Source organism: Poecilia reticulata, linkage group LG19 (genome assembly GCF_000633615.1).
Source record: "Poecilia reticulata strain Guanapo linkage group LG19, Guppy_female_1.0+MT, whole genome shotgun sequence".
Taxonomy (NCBI): Eukaryota; Metazoa; Chordata; class Actinopteri; order Cyprinodontiformes; family Poeciliidae; genus Poecilia; species Poecilia reticulata.
In genome coordinates this window covers 23,665,487-23,682,501 of record NC_024349.1, presented here as the reverse complement: position 1 = coordinate 23,682,501, position 17,015 = coordinate 23,665,487, and the positions used below count along the sequence as shown (strand labels likewise).

General features: G+C 41.4%; 1 protein-coding gene across 1 annotated transcript; it reads left to right on the top strand.

Annotated features, from left to right (window-relative positions):
* Positions 1-415: 415 nt before the first annotated feature.
* On the top strand, positions 416-16,424 carry mms19 (MMS19 homolog, cytosolic iron-sulfur assembly component). Its single transcript, XM_017310908.1, has 31 exons — positions 416-521; positions 1,254-1,302; positions 1,759-1,859; positions 1,963-2,048; positions 2,183-2,257; positions 3,180-3,249; positions 4,313-4,441; positions 4,531-4,592; positions 5,805-5,891; positions 5,959-6,033; positions 6,119-6,196; positions 6,778-6,916; positions 7,794-7,948; positions 8,034-8,112; positions 9,151-9,276; positions 9,366-9,447; positions 9,527-9,624; positions 10,297-10,440; positions 10,533-10,688; positions 10,768-10,864; positions 11,524-11,632; positions 12,505-12,585; positions 12,677-12,803; positions 12,881-12,987; positions 13,702-13,758; positions 13,838-14,024; positions 14,289-14,371; positions 14,454-14,618; positions 14,745-14,804; positions 15,403-15,503; positions 15,946-16,424. The coding sequence occupies exons 1-31, from the start codon at positions 434-436 to the stop codon at positions 15,974-15,976; spliced, it is 3,084 nt and encodes a 1,027-aa protein (XP_017166397.1). The 5' UTR covers positions 416-433; the 3' UTR covers positions 15,977-16,424.
* Positions 16,425-17,015: the final 591 nt, after the last annotated feature.

Below are 17,015 nucleotides of genomic sequence, written 5' to 3'. Positions count from 1 at the left end.
AAATGGCATGCTATTATTAAGTGTAAATGGAAAACCACCTGTGTGTAAAATAGTGTGTTTCACTTAGTGATCAAGTTCCTGAAATAAACTGAACTTGGACTTTCCGATAATATTTTAATTTATAAAGTTATAAATTAGGGTTTTTTTTCTTTACTCGCAATGGCGGAAAAGGGCTTCCATACTTTTTCCACTAAACATGTTTAGAATCCGGACAGTACGTGAATGCATCACCCCTTTCAAAAGATGTTGAACATCCTTTAAGATTTCATAAATACGTTTCTTTCTAAAAAGATAAACAAGTAGCTTAAAAGGTATCTGTTTATTTGTTCTGTCATCTGTTTTATTCGATGGAATTTGATATGAAACGTGAGTTGTTCTTATCGACTTGAACTTCTCGCGCATGCGCAATCCCCAGCGGAGTGACAGAGGCACGATGGCTGCAGAAAGTCCTTTGCTGCTGTCTCTGGTGGAGGAATTTGTCTCAGGACTTCAGGACACCAAGGCAAAGGATACTGCGACAGGTAAGCGAGCCTTCTTCGTACTTTGGTTGATTTAACAGTAAACGAGTCAGTGTGAAAGAAGCGCAGGGAGGCTGTGGAGCTGCCCTCTAAGGATGCGCAACACGGCAATGCTGCGTTAACTAGCTAACTTAGCACCACAACATCCTGTGTGGTGATACAGCAGCCGCGTGATATAAAACAACTGCGCTTGGAAGCTGCTTTATGCCATTATTTTTCATTAAAGCAGCACATCATAAGGAGTTTTATTTTGTGCTGTCACTTGACAATGAGCCGCTGAACGGTTGCGGTTTAACCGCATTTTGCCTGCCCTGCTAGCCGTTGCCGCTGGTGCGTTTGTGTCCGCGTGAAAAAAAAAGCAACATTCTGTCAATGAACCCTCTGAAATTACCTTTGAACCCACCGATGCTGCTGGGTTTTCTGTAGCTGACAGTAGATAACATTGTGTGGAAGAGGATAAGTGGCAAGAATTAATAATAGAAATGAATTATGTCCCTCCCTCACCAGCCCCAACAATTCTGACTTTAAACAACCACATAAAAAAAATCACTTTAATCCGACATATTCCTCCAGAAAGTTAGTTCTCCACCTGCACCACTCACATTGCTGCCATTGAAGCTGATTTGCTTTTTCCAGTGTCCCAACTCCTATTCCCTTAGTTTCTTTACCCATACATGTTTGTTTGGAGTTTACAGCTCAGTACAGTTATTACTGAACTTGTTTTTGTATCTTCAGGTGTCAAAGATGGACAGTTTACCGTCCTGCAGCTGGTGGAGGCACTTGGGTGAGGAGCATCTTCAGCAGAAACTACAATCACTCTTTTGTTTTTGTTTGCTTGTTTAGAATCATTCAACCAGTGTTTATTTCCATACATTTTAGAAACTTCTGAAGTAAAAATGTGAATATAGTTGCAACACCTGTAATAGCAGCTTTTCACTTTCCCTCAGTTTCAGGTAGATGTTTACATACTGCTGATCTGACCAGAACTTGACTTACAGTGCCAAAAAAAAAAAAAAACACAATTCACCCCTCCGAATGTTTTGCATTTTATTGCTTTTAAAAATCTATCATGATCAACAAAATTTGGCTTTTTTGACAAAAAATAATTTGTCAGAAAAGCCTAATTTTGTTGATCAGGAAAGATTTTTCTAACAGTAACAAAAGTGTAACAAAACAACCATGCACTGTATGAGTTAGAATTGCTCTAAGATGAACAGAATTTCTCCCATTGCTGCTGCAGGCAGAGCCTGACCAGCTCCCAGCCTCACACTCGGGCCCGAGGGGTCCAGCTGCTCTCTGAGGTCCTCCAGGACAACTATGGGGCGCTAACGGAGAGAGAAGGTACACGCCGTCCGCCTTCACTCCTCCGCTAACGTAGGACAATGAAAGAGACTCGGCGGCCATTTTGCTATTAGCCGAAGTGACGAGTTTCCCTCCTCCACAGTCGAACTGCTCCTGGCCTTCTACGAAAACCGCCTGAAGGACCACTATGTCATCACGCCGCCTGTGTTACGAGGGCTGCTGGCGCTGGTGAGTTTCTGCTGGGCAGGTTGACAGCAGCATCAGCGTCTCAGAAATAAAATGACAAAAGTGTGAAAGGAGTAACCGACTGCTCTGAGTGTGTGTGTGTTGTTTTTTTTTCTTTTTTTTTCTTTTCTCTCCAGACTAAATCCAGGAAGCTGCCTCCTGGTTCAGCTGTGTCGATGCTGAGGTCTGTGTTTCAGGATGTTCACGTGCAGGTGAGATCTGACACAGTAACCAATTTTACTGGTCGATAAATTGTTCCAGAAGTTATTGTAATAAATGATTTAACGATTTGTTGTTTTGAGACCATTTCCAAGTCATGTTTGCTTGTTCAGGAAGATTTTATTTCATCTTCCCGGTGTCCGACTGATGACACACATAAATATTCATACAACACAGGAGACCATTTCAACTTTTCACATAAAATATCACAAAGTTAGTAGGATACCACATTGTACAGATTTCACACATAAGCCTAGATGCCATAAGCCTGAAAAAGAGAAGTTTTCAGTTCTCTTTTAAAAGAAAATGTTTAGGTAGTTTATTCCATTATCTCAAAAGATTTTTGTAACAAGATTGATTTAATACAGTTTACAATTAGTAAATTAGCAATAAATGCTAATTTCGTAAATAACACTGGAACTGGAAGACATTTTGAATATCCAAAAAAAAAAAAAACACAACAACCAAAAACAATAAATAAAACTGAAGTAAAAACCACACACCATTGAAACTGTTAAAAAAATGGATTATGATTTCTCTGTAAACAAAGTTTTCCTTGCTCATTTTGTTTCAGTACGCAATAAGTTGATTAATTGCTAATTGCAACAGACAACAGACTGTGCAAATTTTGCATCCAAAGCAGTTTTTTTGTATTTTCTCTGGATGAGTACAATTATTCTTCATTGCTCTTTCATTTCGAGCCACTGCAGCAAACTGTAACCGCTGAATGCTGCCTGCTGTCCTCATCTGCACAAACCATCTCACTCATGCGATATCTGACCACACTCTTTCTAGCCTAAGTGGCGCTCTTCTCGCTTTGCTCTTAGAGGCACTTCCTCTTGAATGAAATATGTTTTTGAGCTCAGATGAAACTCGTCTGACTTGTTCTACAATCTGTCTGTGTCGTCCCCTCAGTCTCTGATGCTTGCAGAGAGAGCGTGTGTCTACAACATGCTCATCAACCTCATGGAAAGTAGGGAAGATGGTAAGAGAAAAGGTTTTTAAATTAGCTCTTTTTTATGCATGTTTGAACAATTCTTCCCTCTGGTTTTGGATGCTGTGCAGCAGGAAGGACTTTTACTCTTATTGTTTAACTTTTTATCAGCTGGTATGACATGTAACCATGGTAACAAGCTATTGTTTGAGCATCTCAAAAGCTCAAATAATACCTGCTCTTAAGATCTGTTGAAATGACACATTTAAAGATGAGCGGCAAAAGCCAAAGGATTAGCATTGCTTAGCAACAAATGATGATGTCATCCAGGATATGTTACTGTGGAATATCATCTCTGCTGTCGGCATGTCATGACAGTCACCAAACAATAGCTTGATTTCCATTACAAATGTGCGCAAAACTTTGTCAATATTCCGCTAATGTTGAAAAACACAGTTCTGCAGTGGTGGCGTTTCCATCAAATAAGAAACGCAATTAAAATCACACGTAAAGCAGTTTCTCACAGAGATAAGTCACTAAAAAACATGCTGCATCATCATCGTCCAACTACTTCCTGTCGTCTTCTCGTTTGTCACTTTCGCCCTTAGTAACATCCGGTTGCCGATCACGTGACTCGTGTGATGCAAAATGTGTTTTTTATTTTGCAAAACTGCCAAAGTGTATTTTGCGGTTTTGCAAAAAATTACCTCATGCTAGCGTGAAAACGTTTAATAGAAAAATGAGTTTTTTCCAAATTTCAGTGTTTCCATCAAGAAAATGTATTTTCGTAATTCCATTCTGTGCAATTTTATGATCAATGGAATCACAGCTCGTCACGCAGAAACAGTCTTCAGTCAGAGGCTTCTACAGATGTGTTGAAAGACTGACTGCTACCAGAAATCCCTTCTGTCCACAATAACTCTTTGAAGATGCCCTATCTTCTTGTTAATATGCCAAGAATTTACCAGGTGTTGGAAGAAAATGTGTAATATTAGGGAATCATTCAGAGAAATGTCGATTTTTGAGGATGGCATCGTGCTTCAAGGTGGGCGTCCATTCCAAATGATGAGTTATTGTTGTTTTTTCTGTTTGTTCCTCTTTCAATGTTCCGCAGAACTGAAGGGTTTGGGTGCAGATTTTGTTTTTGGTTTCGTCCAATCGATGGACGGTGAGAGGGATCCCCGCAACCTTCTGTTGGCCTTCCAGATCGCCGGAAACATCGTTCTGCGGGGATACAGCATGGGTAAGCGTAGATTGAGACCAGACTTGTCTCCGTTGTTTCTCTCTGAGCCGTCATGTGACCGTTATGGCTCCCATTATTTTCCGTCTCAGGAAAATTCACCGAGGAGCTGTTCGAAGTGACGTCCTGCTACTTCCCCATAGATTTCTCCCCGGTGAGTTCCTGTTTATGCAGCCGGTTAGAACCTGTGGCGAACAGGAGCGTGACAGACTGACACATTAACACAGCTGCAGCACATTAGCAGAGATAGAACTGTTCATAGTGGCCAATTTGATATGAAATAAAGACTGGGCGAGGTTTGTAATGCTCAATGTGTTTGGCGCTTATTTCTTATTAAATGTTTCGATGCCATTTTCTTGTCAGAATAAGTTTATAGATTTTATTTATTCCTAATTCTAAATTAGCTACCTATTAGCCCTTGAGTGTTTTATTAAGATATCAACAGAGGGATGAATTACACATCAGAGTGCCATTCCAGTCATTTGTTTACAATGACTGGGAATTATAGCATATATTATTTTTTGTCTGAAAAGTCACTAAATAAAGCGATCAGCATTGGCCAAAATGGGAATCAGTCGCTCAGGTTTTTTAAAAATCAGTTCTCTTCCAGAAAACCGCAAGCGGTGCACCACTAATCCAGAGACTGTGTGATATGTGAAGGTAGTCAGTTGTTTGTTGATTTCCAAGTTCATGTTCTTTTTTTGTATTTAGCGTTGTAGCTTTTGTCTTCTGTCAGTGTGGTAGATGGGAGTTGACAACAAAATTGTCTCAAAAAGCAATAAATAAATTGGTCATATGCTAAGTTTAAACGAACTTGATAATTTGCATAATTGTTTTTCTCGTCTCTCTTTTTTTCCTACCAAAAATTGGATTAGTGAAGAAACTTGAGCTGAAGTTTCAAGTTTCTTCATGAAACTTTGCAGGTTCATTCGTCTCAGCTGGCATCTGTTTTGATGGACAGTTTAGTTTATATGTATTTCTGCAACCATTTAATTTGTAGTTTTGGTTGTTTTGCTTATTTATTATTGATATTTACACTATCTTCCAGTTCCGGTATTTAAATTTGTTAGAATTAAAGTTTATTTATCTTTGCGAATGCGTTCTTGCATTATTATGTCATTGTCGTTATATTGCTTGAAAATGGTCTCAAAACAGCAATATTATTGTTTATTGCGATAACTGCTGAGGCAATTTATCATCCATCAGCATTAGTTATCGTAGCAGGCTTAGTTGGCACATATAAACACTACGACACAGTCGAACATAGTTTGGCTGTAGTGCAGTAGTAGTTTCTGTCATTTCTAAAACGTGGCCTCATCAGTTAGCTTCATCATGTCTCTTCCCCCCTGCCCCTCACTGTGTCCAGCCACCCAACGACCCCCACGGCATCACTAAAGAGGAACTGATCCAGGCGCTGAGGGCCGTCCTCACTGGGACCCCCAAGTTTGCAGAGGTACAACGTCGTTACCCCACAAACACTGAGATCCGCTGTGGAGCCTGAACTGGTTTCTGTCTTCCAGTTCCTGTTGCCGCTCATCATCGAGAAGCTGGACTCAGACGTCCAGAGCGCCAAGCTGGACTCGCTGCAGACCCTGGTGAGAAACGCTTCAGAGTCACGTCCCAGTCAGTCGGGGTTTAACGGGACAGTTTAACCGGCATGTTGTACCCGCTGCGTTTCAGGCTGCCAGCGTGGGACAGTATGAGCACAGAGACCTGGCTGAGTTCCTGGAGGGACTGTGGAGCTCGCTGCGCAGAGAGGTTCGCTGCAACCATGCCCTTTTCTTTTCAACTCTTTCTTCACTGCAAAAACACTAAATCATACCAAGTATTTTTAGGCTGGTTTCTGGAGCATATGTCATACTTGAAATAAGACAAAACAAACTTTCAAGTAGCTTTTCAGCAAGATATAAGAGCTAGTTTTAAGTCAATAATTCCTTAAAATTGATGAAAAAGTTCTAGTTCCACTGGCAGATTATTTCATTGATAGCAGGACAATTTTCCCATGTTAGAAGTGCAATAATCTGCCAATGGAACTAACATTTTTTCATCGATTTTAAGGAATTGTTGACATAAAACAAGCTCCATTAACTTTCTGAAAAGTTACTTGAAAGTTAGTTTTGTTTTATTTCAAGTATGATAAGATATTTGCTCTAGAAACCAAACCAAAACTACTTGGTAAGATCTTGTATTTTTTGCAGTGTTAAGTTGTGTTTCACTTCAGCTTTAGAATGTAAAGCCATTTTTTGGGCTGAGTTTTAACTTCATGTTTTCCATCAGCTCAACCTAATGCGTGTGTGTGTGTGTCTTTTTTACTTCAAACTCCGGTTGCCTTGCTGCAGGTGTTTCAGACATCCAGCGAGAAAATCGAGGCGGCAGCCCTCACCGCCGTCACCGCACTCACTTCCTGTCTGTCTCGCTCTGTTCTCAACTCTGACTCTGAAGACTCCCTCAGCTCCTTCCTGGTCCTGGTGCTCAGAGGTGAGCTACATATTCACAATGAAGATCTAAAGGGGGAAAATAAAATGTGTGACTGGCAGAAAGCATAAATAAAAGGTTATCAGAGAGGCTGGTGAGTTACTAAAAAAGTACGCTTATAGATATGAAGAAAAGGAAGGTTTTTTTAAAGATGTGTAACATTGCAAACATTGCTATTTATTTTTATTTTACTGAGATTTTAGAATTTGAAGTAAGGCTGGATGATATGGATGAAAAACGCTTTGTGATTTAAGCGCTTAATATCAGTTTATCTATAATTATTGATTTTTTTTTTTTTTTAATATTTGAAATACTGCAAAACTGGTGAGGTTAGAAATTGCTGCTGTGCAAGTTACTCAGCAGGTTGTTGCTAGGTAACTAAAGAGTTAGTTGATGCTACCAGTTTAGCTTAGCTAGCCTTTAGAGGTTGAGTGGCTAAAGTCTTTCCTCTGTCTACATCCCAGAATGCTGTGCAGTTCTGGATCAGAGTTCAGTGAGATCACTGAAAATGATTTATCAATATTGAACACGTGTCTTATCGCAATAAATATTGTTATTGATTAATTGTCCRGCAATAAGATAAACCAAAGCAAATTGTTAATTTTTGKGGGGGGGRGGRRRRRAACACCCCGTTTCCAGGGGTCCCACAGCAAAACACGGTGGTGGCAGCATCAGGCTTTTGGGGAAGCTGGTTGTATTTGATGTAAGGAAGGATGGAGCAAAACAAAGAGCAAAACTGGTAGAAAATCAATTGGTGAATTACATTCAGGGTTATGGTGGTAATATGACAAAATGTTGACAGTTTTAAGGGGTGTGAATACTTCTGCAAGGCGTCGTGTTTGTTTTTGATTTGAGAAAAGTCCCCCCCCCCATTTTTCAGACTGCAAGCACCACCTGTTTGAGCCCGACTTGAAGCTGGTGTGGCCCAGCGCTAAGCTACTCCAGGCCTCCTGCAGCGCCTCCTACAGGGCGGCCCACAGCATTACAAGTGCTGTTGTGCCCCCTCTGGTGGAGCAGTATAACAGCAGAACGCAAGTTAGTTTTTTCTTTTGTTGATAAAAGTGAAATGAAGGTTTTGTTGTCATGGTAACATTGTGTTAATTCAGGTGTTTCTCTGCAGTGTTCCGACAGGCGGACGCTGCTGGAGGTGGCACAGCGATTCATCCAGTCAACTGCTTCATGTCAGTCTGTAGATCATGGTGAGGAAAGAGTTTGCCTTACTGCTGTAGTCCAACTTTTTTGGTAACTTTGGAGAAGATTTGTCCAAAAATACTTAAAATAAAATGTTTTGGAGGCTCGGTGACCCCAAGATGACCCCATGCTCAATAGGTAGGGGTCCTATTTTATTCAAAATGTCACTTACAAGTTTCAAAGAGCTGTTCAGCTCCAGTTAAGTCAAAGTAGAGTTTGGCTAACATGATAGAAGAGAAAGAAGGGTTTTCCTACCATGCTTTCACAATCTCACTTTAATTTCTGCTTTCACTGCAGATACACAAGCTTAGTTTAGTAGTTTTCTTTCTTTTAGACATTTTTTGTTTTACAGGCCACCCATTTCTGATCTCTGACGTCTAAAACGATAAGAGGCGCTGATACAAATTTAATCAGATTCTGAGTTCCCTTTAAGAACTGCGATAAAAGAAGACATAGGAACACAAGGGCTAATATTTATTTGCAGCCTTTCTGTCATCGGTGGTCATTAATTATTTACATTAGGAGCAGAGGAGAGGTCACACTGTGCGAGAGAGGAGTCTCTAGCTGCATTTTCATTACAAACGTGCGCTAAACATTGTCTATATTCCGCTAATGTTGAAAAAACACTATTTTGCAATTGTGGCGTTTCTCTTAAATAAATGCAGTTAAAATCACATATGAATAAATTTGTTCATGCGATAAGTCGGTAAAAAAATCTGATCCTCCGACCACTTCCTGTCGTCTTCTTTGTGGTTTGTGGTAGCGGCAACATCCGGTTGTTGACGGTGTGACGCGAAAAAAAAGTGTTCCGATTGCAGTTTTGTGAAATAAACCAATATTAATACGGCCAAAAAAAAAAACCCACCTCATCCTAGCGGCCAAACTTTTTTTTATCCAAAAATGAGAATTTTTCAAACTTGCCGTGTTTCCATGACGCAAATTTATGTTTGTAATCTCAATTCTCTTTTTTCATTCTCTGGCTAATGAAAACTACAGATGCTGTAAATCTGCTTCCTCTGGTGACCGTCTGCTCTCTGTCTCTCCAGATGAGAGCTTGTTTTCTGCGTATAAGGACTCCCTGTGCAGCTTGGTGTTCTCAGCTCTTTCTGAAAGTAACTCCAGTCTGCAGATCACGGCCGCCTCGGTGCTCACCTCTCTGGCCCAGCAACCAGGTGAGCAGCGCACCAAATCCCGCTCCACCCCTGTCGATCCGGTCAGGTCAGGAACGTCTAGAGGCACTGAAACGCTCTTCTACCCCCAGGTCTGCTGCTGGACTCTGACATCGAGCTCGCCGTGGACCACCTGACCAGGCTGCTGCTGACGGATGAGGATGAGAGAGTCAGGTCGGCTCCTGTTGCTCTGCCTCTCGCTTTCGTGAATCCTGAGTCCAGTTTGTAACGGTTGTTTCCTCTGTGCGGTCAGTGCGGCTGTGGTGGAGTGCGCCGGAGCCTTGGCCGAGCAGCACCCAGCTGCCTTCATCACCAAACTGATCCCAACGCTGAAGAAGGAGATGTTTTCGAGTGAGCAGATGGAAGGAGGACTGAAACGATTAATCGGAATAATCAATTACTGAAATAATTGTCAAATAATTTAGAAATTAACTGGAGTAGACAGACTAAAAATATGAATTTGGTGAAAGAACAACACACTTAGGGCAGTAATTAAGCCAAAACAGTATAAAAATATATACATTTCACATAAAATCTCCCATTAGGCACCTTTTGTTATCCAATTATTAATCAGTTAATTCAAATAATAGCCAACAGATCAGCTTTACACGGCATTGATATGAAACCAAGCAGGTAGGGATGAGCTTTTCACGTTTTTTAGCTGCAGATGCGTCCATTGCTCCAAATGATCAATCTTTCACTAATGTATTGCTACCTTGTTAAATTTTAGGCAATAAAATATTTATGTTCTTATTAAGAAAGGAATTCAATTGTTTTATTTGTGTTTTTTAAATGTTTTTCTAAGACCGCATTTAAAAAGCCTCAAGGGCTTGAATAAAAAAAATCTGCAGAATGTTCAGACTTTTATTTTTTATTTGATTGTCAATTTAATGACTATATTGATTTTAGAGGGAAAATCATCAATTTACCAAAATAATCAGTTGCAGCCCCAGATGGAAATATTCTGTTTGAATTCTGATAGTTTTGTGCTTTAAACAAATTTCTTTTTCCTTTCAAATTTAGACAGAAGAGAGTCGTCCGCGCTGCGTTCCCATCATGCAGTGCGTCAGCGCTGCCTGTCCGCGCTAGCCGCAGTGTCCATCCGGGCCAGCGTCGTCATGGAGAGCGCGCCCGTCCTCCTGGACGTCCTCTGCTCGGCACACGCAGGTGATCATCCTTCCACCGACTCTTTTCTGGAGTTGTGAAGCGATTGAAACGCTGACGACGTCGTTTCTTTTTTTCTTTTTTCTTTTATCCAGATCCCAATTGTTTCTCCGTGGACGAGGTGGCGCGCACCTGCTTGAGCCTGCAGAGGATAGCGGAGCGGGTCCAGGACGGCGAGGACACGAGCCGATGCTTCCATGACGTCGTCGTCCCTCGCCTGCTGTCTCTGGCGCTCCAAGCTGCGCTGCAAAGTGAGGGGCGGAGTTTCATCGACGCTTAGAAAACTCTGAGGCGTCGTGATGAAACAGAAATAATTAGTGTGTTTTACAGGCGACGGGTCATCGGATCATCGTAGTCCGCTGGTGGAGGAGGAGGTCCTGTCTGCCATGGTTCCTGTTATCAGCACCGCCTGCTCCCGCCTGAAAACGTTAGCATAAATACAATAAATTATCAAAAAAAATCTTCATTTAGAAAAATCTGAAACCTGAGACTTAAAGGGGCAGTGTTATGTAAAACTCACTTTTTTGAGCTTTACATCATCTGATAATGTTACACTCTAATCAAAACATACCTGGAGTGTTGCTTTGAGTCTTTCATGAATCTGTGAGAAATCCTTTCATCTCCATGGCAACCGTTCAGCTGTGCAAGACGCCTGGGTGGACCTAGCCCCGCCTCCTGCAGTTACTAAGCTGAGCTTTTCAGACTACCCAGCAGCAATTAGCAAACACCAGGTGGTAAAAACATGGTCAGTAGAAGAGCCATGTTGTGATGACTTTTTGAAGGCAGAGTTTCAGAAAGTGCAGGAGCTTCTTAAAGATACAGTGGCCCAATTTTATGGCATTAAATTACAAATTCAAATTTCTTTTAAGTCATATAAATATATACTTTATTTTTATAACAACTGAAGTTAAAGCAGTTTCTTGATAGTGTTATAAAATGCCACCATGTGCCTAGAAAATACAAAATGCCGCCCCTTTAAATTTATTTTACTGCCGATTGTTGCTTTCCCTCATCAGTTTGATGTCTCTGTTCTGATGTCGGTGGGTTTTCATGTGGTTTCCTGTCGGGGTGTTTCCGTGTCACCAGGTTTGCAGAACAGACGGCCTCCAGGGTCGTGTCTCTCTTCCTGGACGGTGACGTCTCGTTTCTGCCCGACAACTCCTTCCCACTGCATGTCCAGCTGCTCCAGGTAAAAGTGTTTCAGACAAATCAAACTGTTTCCCGAAGCACGATGCTGCCACTCACCGAGTTCACAGCAGCCAGTCGGTGAACTTTGTTTATACCACCAAGTAGATTTGGTTACAGCAAAGTGTGTCAGCATTCTTGCCAAACAGGAAACTTGATATAGACACACAATAAATAGAAAAGCAACATGACTTAAAGTGAAACTTTTAATCAGTATTGAAACTATGCTAATTTGAATTGTGGAAACTTGTGGGAACCGTTTTACATTTCAAATGTCTAGACGGGAGCCTCTATGGATGGGATGATCTAGGGGTTGCACTAACTAGTCGACTAATCGCCATATAACTATTTAAAAAGACTTTTTTTTTTATTTCTTCAATAAAAGAAACATTTGCCATTAAAAAACCCCAAAACACTCCACTCAGCACGCAGCATTTGAAGAAAACAATCAAGCTAGTTGCAGTTTTTAAAAAATCAATATGGACCAAAACACGCCATTCCCACAGCATGATTCTGCCACCACCTTGTTTAATCATAAGGATGGTATGTTCAGTATAAATCAGAATGTAGGCATTCTAAATTAGGTGATTATATTTACTAATTAAGTCATTTAGTAAGTGTAATCAGCTGTATTTTGTGTTATCTGAGTAAAAACATAATTTTTAACACATTTTTGTTAAGTTTATGTTTCTTTAAACTGTTGCGCTGCGTTGGATTGGTTTCTAGCATTAAAATCCATTAAAAAATGTTTAGCTTTCTTACTGTAGTAAGCCATAAGAATACTTTATCATCTCTGTACCTGATTGGAAACATTGGAGGTTTTTTTTCCCTCTCTGCAATATGTTTGAAGTGTGCATTATTATTTTCCCCTTGCTGCAGCAGCAGGAGGAGGAGGATTCATCCTGGCGTCAGACCCAGTTGGTGTGCCTGCTTATGGCTTGTGTGTGTTCGTTACCTCGCAGTGTGAGTCTCAACCCAAACTTTGTTTCTGATTTTTACTCAAAAAAAAAAAAAAAACCCTTGTGAAGCTGAAAGTGCTGCGTGTGCCCTGCAGGTGGCGCTACCCCAGGAGGAGCGGCTGCTGTCCGAGCTGGAGGAGCTGAGCTGCAGCTGCAGACACCCGCTCTCCTACACGTCGGCTGCCAAGTGCTTCGCCGGCCTGGTCAACAAGAAGCCTCAGGGTGCGTCTGAGCGTCAGGTTTTTGTCTGAAACAATTAGCCTGCGATGATGTTGTTGATGATGATGTTCTGTCTGCAGGCCCTTGTCTTGACAGTTTAATTCAGGGAGTGATAAAGAGAGTGAGCAGTGAGCTGGATCGACCCTCCTCCCCTCTGCGCACTCAGGCCTTCACACTTCTGATCTGGGTGAGAATCGCGCAGCTGCAACTTTTCATTTTCTCATTTTGAATTTCTATCACAGACTATTCACACTTTCCTTAAAAAGTCTTAAACGCATACATCTAAAATCAAGACCTTTGAACGTCTTAAATTTATTAAAGAAAATGTAAGTCGCCCTTAAATATGTCAATCACGGGTCGTAAATTGCATCATGGCTATGTAGGTTTTTTCTTACTAGACTTTTCTACCAGGCAAAAGTTTGAGTTGCACACAGACATCATCACTGCATCCTGTGTCATGAGCTCTTTAAGGCTCCTCTTAACAAGCTGCTAATGCTTGTTAGCTACCTATCTAGAGTTTTGCATTTATCAAATTCAGATTTATTCATATCTCAGTTAGCTAGCTCTTTGCGTCTACTATTTAAATAAATACATTTATCAGCAATTGTCTGGACGAGATTTCCTAAAAAGATGCAAAAAAAGCTAGCTGGTTTTTTGCAGTTGACTGGACAACATTCACCTTTGGCTCGCTCCTGCTGCCAACCCAAACCAGGCTACATCAGTTTCACAGTTTTGGTTCCCTGAACAAGAAATACATTTATTTTGTTCATTTCTGTCGTGCTACAGGTCTTATATTTGATTTATAATGGTCTTAAAAAGTCTTAAATTTGATCTGGTGAAGCCTTTTAGAAACCCTGCATAAAGATCACACAGTTTCTTTTTCTACTGAAATCATGTTCAGGTTGCCAAGGCTCTGCTGCTGCGATACCACCCTTTATTCTCAGCGCTAACCGACAAGGTGAGACCACTGTGAGATGTTAGCTATGAGTCAAAATGTAAAGTTCTAAGTTCTGAGGAACCTGACCCGCTCTGTGCAGCTCTTCTCTCTGCTCGACGACGCTCTCCTCGGCCCAATGGCTGCTGACAGCTTCTCGCTACTGATGAGCGACTCGGCCGACGTCCTGAACCGCGGTTGCCACGCCGACCTCCGCATCATGTATCGGCAGCGCTTCTTCAGCGAGAATTCCGCCAAGCTGGTGCAGGGCTTCAACGCTGCGCCACAAGGTTAGAGAAACATAAACACATTAACACTCATCAGCAGCACTGATCTCACCTAAGTTGCTCTTGTTGGTTGCAACACACAACTTGAAAACAAGACCTAGATGCTAAGATGGCACTATGAGGCAGGAAAACATAGTACTGCCCCTTTAACTTAAGAACATTGTGTGTAATCCTGCTTGAGTATGTAAACTTGTGACCGTAAGTTGTTGTTTTTTAACTGGAATGTGTTTTTTTGGTTTCCTCTCTGGTCTTTTTGCTGCCTAACAGAGAAGAAGGCCAACTACCTGAAGGCTCTGTCCAACATCGTCAACAAGCTGCCGAAGCAGGTCCAGGTGTCTGAGCTGCCAGCTGTAAGGGCCCCACGTTTCCTCTCTGGAAAACAATCAGACCAGTTTTCTGGCGTACCGATCGGTGTGACGTGTTTTTGTCCAGCTCCTGTCTCTGCTGCTGGAGGCCTTGACATGTACCGATGAGGGCGTCCAGCTGTCCACTCTGTCCTGCCTGCAGCCCGTCCTCATAAACCCCCCGCAGGTCCTGATCCAGCAGCTGGAGGCGCTGGTCAGCCGGCTGCTGGCCCTCATCGGCAGTCCAGCCATGGTGAGGCTCTGCTTCCTGTCCTGACAGCATCAGTAGGAAAGTGATGCTGCTTGCTTTACTAAAATATGAGGATTACACCAACAAATGACTGAAGTGTTTTCATTTGTTTATTTCTTTCCTTCCCAGAAAATCCGCGTGGCCTCCATACGATGCGTTCTCGCTCTCTCCTGTTTCCCGGCTCACGAGGTAACAAACACTCTGAACCTGTTCCTGCTTAAGACCCACAGATTCATTATTTTTATGCTTTATATTGTTATATAGACTCATTTAGATCATAAAACACGGGGGGAGGAATTATGTTAGTCTTTTTGGGAAATAGTGAGGCAATCATAGATCGTAACTCTCTGGTCTTTTTCTCTTCATTAGTTTTATTTTTTCCTTTCTGACTATTCGTTTTTCTCATTTTAATCCTTTTTTTCTTATTTATTCCTCTTTTTACTCAGTTTATTCCTTTTGTCCTGACTTCATTTTTTTCTTTCTGACTTTATTCCTAGTCCTGTTTTCAAACTCATCCAACCTTTAGTTTTTACAGTTTTTGTATTTAAATGCAGACTTCAGTAGAAATATCTGCTCTTCACAACAAACTTTTGGATTTATACTTTTAAATAAAACAAAGGGCTGATAGATGATCAACTAATCTGAGTGTGTAAAAAAAAAATTGAAATTCAGACACAAAACCCTGGCAGGCAGCATGTTGTTAGCTGTCCGTCCTACTGTATAAACCATGTGTGTGTGTGTGTGTGTGTGTGTGTGTGTGTGTGTGTGTGCGTGCGTGTGTGTGAAGGTGTTGCCGTTCCGGTCGCGCGTTCTGCGAGCGTTGGCTCCGCCCCTGGACGACAGGAAGCGGCTGGTGAGGAGAGAGGCGGTCCAGGCCAGAGCAGAGTGGTGAGGTCACCATGTTTCAATCTGAACCGGCTCATTTCAAAAACTTCATTTGTTTCCATCGACTCATCCTGAGCAGAAAGTTTCATCAGTTTGTAACTCGATTCGTCTTGATTTTGGCTTTTCACTGCAAAAACCCCAAATCTATCAAAACAAGACAAAACTAACTTAAGTAACTTTTCAGCAACTATAGGAGCTTATTTAAGTCAAAAATATTTGAATATGGATTAAAAAAATGTAATGGAGGAACACTGTTGGGTTTTTTTCACTTGCAGTATTTTTTCCTTTTTTGTGAAAAAAATCAGCCAGTTATCTGTATTCAAGAATAACTTACTTAAAATAAGCTTCTTTTTTTTTATTTCACTAAAAAGCCACTTTTAAATATCTTTATAATATTTTGTATCTTTGCAGTCCAAGTCTTTGATTTTGTTTCGTTTCTCTGCAGGTTCCTGTTAGGAAGCCCTGGTGGAAGGTGATCTCTGTCTGTCCATAAAACCTCCAGGACCAAGTAGCAGAGCGCTCTGCCTCCTGTCTGACTGCACACACACACACACACACACACACACACACACACACACACACACACACACACACACACACACACACACACACACAGCCTGGTGAAGAGTTTCATGGATCTGTGATTGTGTCTGAAGCCCTGACCGGAGGCTTCACCAGGAGCTGTGCAGCCGGTCACAGACGCTGCCGACTGAATTTTATAAATCATAACTTAAGCAGAGAACCAGGCAACACAGCATTCGTTGCTTTTGTTTGTTTTTCTTTCTATTTTTGATGAAATGTCATGAAGCTGAAGACATTTTGTTCAGTACTTCACTGTTAAACATGGCTGGTTGTTAATACAAACCTTTTTATTACTATTATTATTTTATTAACTAAGCAATAAAGCAGTTTGAGTTTCAGTGATCCATAGATTCCTTCTTTTCGGTATTTTCAGCTCATGTCGGCTGAAAAGCTTCAGAGTTGAACTTTATTTAAGCCCTGTGCAGCTCCGGACCTCTCACACTGACAGCCTGCGCCGTCGCTCTGAATGTTTAGGACGTTTGAACGGATTCCGTATGAATAAATGGAGATTGTTGTACTTCTTAAGCGTTTTGTGTGGACTCACGCAGGAAGTGTTATTCGTTTGCCTTGTTTTCTGTCGATATTTAAACGTGGTTGTTGTGTGATGGTTGCCGTCGAGTTGGTGAGAATGTTTGGACCTCAAAAAGCTCTGCCAAGGAAACGGTGCCTCGCAAAAGTGTTCACACCTCTCGGACTTTTCCACATTTTTTCCTCTTTAGCCAAACTTTAATGATTTTTTTTCTGTTGGAGCAACAAAAAATGAGTGCATTATTTTGAAATCAAAAGAAATGACTTTAAAAACTTTAAAAAAAAAAAAGTCAGAGGCCAACTTTGTCAACAGTCAAGTTAGCTTTAGCTTGCTTTACTGTACTCTTACCACAGATTCTCATTTACATGGCCGCTTCTAGATGGGGGGTTAGGTGGGGTCAGTTC

Coding starts and splice junctions, on each gene's coding strand:
- mms19 (XM_017310908.1), top strand. CDS start 434: ATGGCTGCAGAAAGTCCTTTGCTGCTGTCTCTGGTGGAGGAATTTGTC. Junction 9,448..9,526: donor GATGAGGATGAGAGAGTCAG/GTCGGCTCCTGT, acceptor CTGTGCGGTCAG/TGCGGCTGTGGTGGAGTGCG. Junction 14,372..14,453: donor AGGTGTCTGAGCTGCCAGCT/GTAAGGGCCCCA, acceptor GTTTTTGTCCAG/CTCCTGTCTCTGCTGCTGGA.